Source organism: Belonocnema kinseyi, chromosome 10 (genome assembly GCF_010883055.1).
Source record: "Belonocnema kinseyi isolate 2016_QV_RU_SX_M_011 chromosome 10, B_treatae_v1, whole genome shotgun sequence".
NCBI classification, from domain to species: domain Eukaryota; kingdom Metazoa; phylum Arthropoda; class Insecta; order Hymenoptera; family Cynipidae; genus Belonocnema; species Belonocnema kinseyi.
In genome coordinates, this window is record NC_046666.1 from 91,641,769 (window position 1) to 91,644,901 (window position 3,133).

General features: G+C 39.4%; 1 protein-coding gene across 1 annotated transcript; it reads right to left on the reverse strand.

The window, feature by feature from the left end:
* Positions 1-2,097: 2,097 nt before the first annotated feature.
* LOC117181256 lies at positions 2,098-2,802 on the reverse strand. The gene is made up of 2 exons (XM_033373820.1): positions 2,665-2,802; positions 2,098-2,556 (listed from the first exon to the last, which is right to left on the reverse strand). Exons 1-2 carry the CDS (start codon positions 2,800-2,802, stop codon positions 2,098-2,100), a joined length of 597 nt encoding a protein of 198 aa, XP_033229711.1.
* Between the last annotated feature and the right edge of the window lie 331 nt (positions 2,803-3,133).

Genomic DNA, 3,133 nt, shown 5'->3' on the forward strand with positions numbered 1-3,133 from the left:
AATAAATATCTGAGTTTCGAAGAACATGTTTTTTTGACTCATATTTATTTTTTCGATTTACTATTGGACCGTAAGACATAAATAATTTGAAATCTACGATTTAAAATCAATAAATATCAAGGGTCGAAGAAAGGATTGATTTGTTTCATCAAATCATTTTACAACGAAATTTTTAAATATTTGATATATTTCAGTATATTTTAATAGATTCCAAGGAATTTCAATTGATTTCAATAATGTACAAGAGCTGTTTGATGAGTCAGTGACTTTTTGAAGAAGAGATTTTTTTTCGGCAAATAAGCATTTTATTTTGTCAACGCCATCTATGAATAAACTCTTCTTAAATCACATTTTACATGACTGTTTGGACATGCAAAAACTATCCGCGAGATGGGTGCCGCGATTGCTCAGACGCGACCATAACAGCAACCGTGTGATCACTTCAAAGGAGTGTTTGAGGACGTTCAACCGCAATGCGAATGAGTTTTTGTGCCGTTTGGTAACCGTGGATGAAACGTGGATCTATTCCAACACACCAGAGACCAAGGAACAATCGAAACAGTGGGTTTCTTCGTGTCAACGTGCACCAAAGAAAGCCAAGGTGGGTCTGTCCGCCAACAAGGTCATGGCCACAGTTTTTTGGGACGCACGCGGTATCATTCACATCGATTACCTTCAGAAGGGTAAAACAATCAACAATCAATATTATTCAGAGCTTTTGGACATATTTGATACTGATTTGAAGAAAAAATGACCGCATTTGTTGAAGAAAAAAGTGTTGTTCCATCAGGACAATGCACAGGTGCACACGTGTGTAGTTGCGATGGCAAAAATCCATAAATTGGACTACGGACTGCTTCATCATCCAGCAAATTCTCCAGATTTAGCCCCCTGCGACTATTTCCTGTTTCCATACTTGAAGAAATGGCTGAGCGGTAAAATATTTTAGTCGAATGAAGAGGTCATCACAGAAACAAACGCCTATTTTGAGGACCTTGAGAAAACCTATTATTTAGAAGGAGTACAAAAATTGGAAACACGCTGAACTAAGTTTATCGAACTAAAACGAGATTATGTTGAGAAATAAAACGATTTTTGCTGAAAAAAATCACTTATACAAAAAATCACTGACTTTTTAAAAATATTTAAGGGTATTTTTAAAATTTCGAAGAATTTTCAAGAGATTTCGAAAGATAAAAAAAAAATTTAATAGTTGAGGACATTTAAAAAGATGTCAATCAATTTTCAATTCATTTTTATAATTTAAAGGAAATTATTTTTATAATTTGAAGGAAATTATTTTGATAATTTAAAGGTCTGAAATGAAGAGAATAATGGATACCGCCAGAAGAAACCCTGAAGTTTATCATGAAAGTGACGATGATGTCGGAAATGCGCTAAAAGAAGTAGGTTCAGACTCTAGGACTACAGAGTATGAATCAGACGAGGGAAGAGAAGGCGGTCAAGTCAACGTCATTGGGCAGGACAACTTCGTTGCCGATGACGAGGAATTATAAGTCGCATTTTTGACGACCGAGTTCCTGCTTGTTAGTAATAATACTTAAAAAGTCTGCGTGAAACTAAAAAATTCATTTTTGTTAAATATAATTTTCATTTAAAGAGCAAGGACCCGATCGAAAGTTTCGTTTCATGTCGTTAATGACCGAAAAATGTAATTTTTTGCTCAATTTCAATTGTAATTTCCAAATTTAGACGAAACTTGATAGTATATTCAATTACTTCAATAATTGAATCAAGTTTTTTGTATTACTGGCAGTGACGAAAGTCAGTTGTTCGCAGTTTGAATGCTATCTAAGGGTCCGAATCTTAAAGTTTGACTTGTTTATGGCGAAACAAATCGCGCACATTTAAGGCGATATAAACGATCATTGTGGGGGGATTGTTGAGATTCCGACGGGAGCGCATCGTCCCGTCCTGACCTGGGTGAATCTCGACGACCACACTCAGCTGCCATCTCGCACACGCATGATTGTCCTGCATCAGCACAACTACAGACCTGGGTGTTAAAGTCGTGCTAGAGGTCAACCATTTTTGCCAAGTTTGAAGATCGTGTAGATACTCCTTTTTCCACTTCTTCTAGAAGTCTTGTCTCGCCTTCGTGATGAATTGATAGGTTTTTAGACAATTTCCAGGGACTAAAACAAAATTGGGCTCGGGTAAGAAATTGAATGGGCCAACAATTAAGAGGTGCGCGGGTGTTGTCGCTAACACATCGTTCGGATCCGTGGAGATGTGATACAATGGCCGAGAGTTTGCTATATCCGCTATTTGTTTCAGAAGCGTATCCAATTGTTCGTACGTGAACTTTCGATCTTTCATGATGCGATTGAGGTGATGTTTAAAACTTTTAACCGCAGCCACGCACAACCAGCGAAAGTGCGGAGAGAGGGGTGGATTGAAGTGCCACTCGATGCGTTTAGACGCGGCGTAGTCTTGAATAACGTCTTTAAATTTCGACGTCGCGTGCAAAATGTAATTTTTTCGGAGTACGTTGTTAGCTCGTACGTAGTTCGTACCGTTCTCGGAGTAAATTCGCTGTGGTACACCGCGCGTGTTCGTGAATCGACTAAAACACGCCAAAAATGCTTCGGTAGGAAGATCGGACGCGACTTATATGTGGACTGCTTTGGTAGCCAAGGATACAAAAACGCATCCGTAAGCATTAATGAAGCTTCGATTTCGTTCTTTCTTTTCCTTGATTAAGATCGTACCAAAGAAGTCGACTCCCGTGCTGCAAAATGGAAGCGCTGCGACGACGCTGGGCGCTGGTAGATCCACCATTTTTGCGTGTGCGAATTTTGGTTTTTGACGAATACACGGGACGCATCAAAGGAGAACGTGTGTCACCTGGTTTCTTCCGTTGAGAATCCAGAATCTTTCGCGTATGGCATAAAGAGTAGATTAGACCCCGCCATAAGGATTCCGCTCGTGCGCATTGTGCACATTGTGCCGAAGATCGAGCGGTAACTATCCTCGTCACACGGGATCAGCTGGATTGTCCCTTGAACCGATATGTCTCCACTCGACATGGCTACTCGATTGGCTTTGTATGTTTGTAATAAATGAAGAGACTTTTTTAACCAGCAAAGAACAGTTCTATAGTCAGCCCAGA

Coding starts and splice junctions, on each gene's coding strand:
- LOC117181256 (XM_033373820.1), bottom strand. CDS start 2,802: ATGGTGGATCTACCAGCGCCCAGCGTCGTCGCAGCGCTTCCATTTTGC. Junction 2,557..2,664: donor ATGCTTACGGATGCGTTTTT/GTATCCTTGGCT, acceptor GGTGTACCACAG/CGAATTTACTCCGAGAACGG.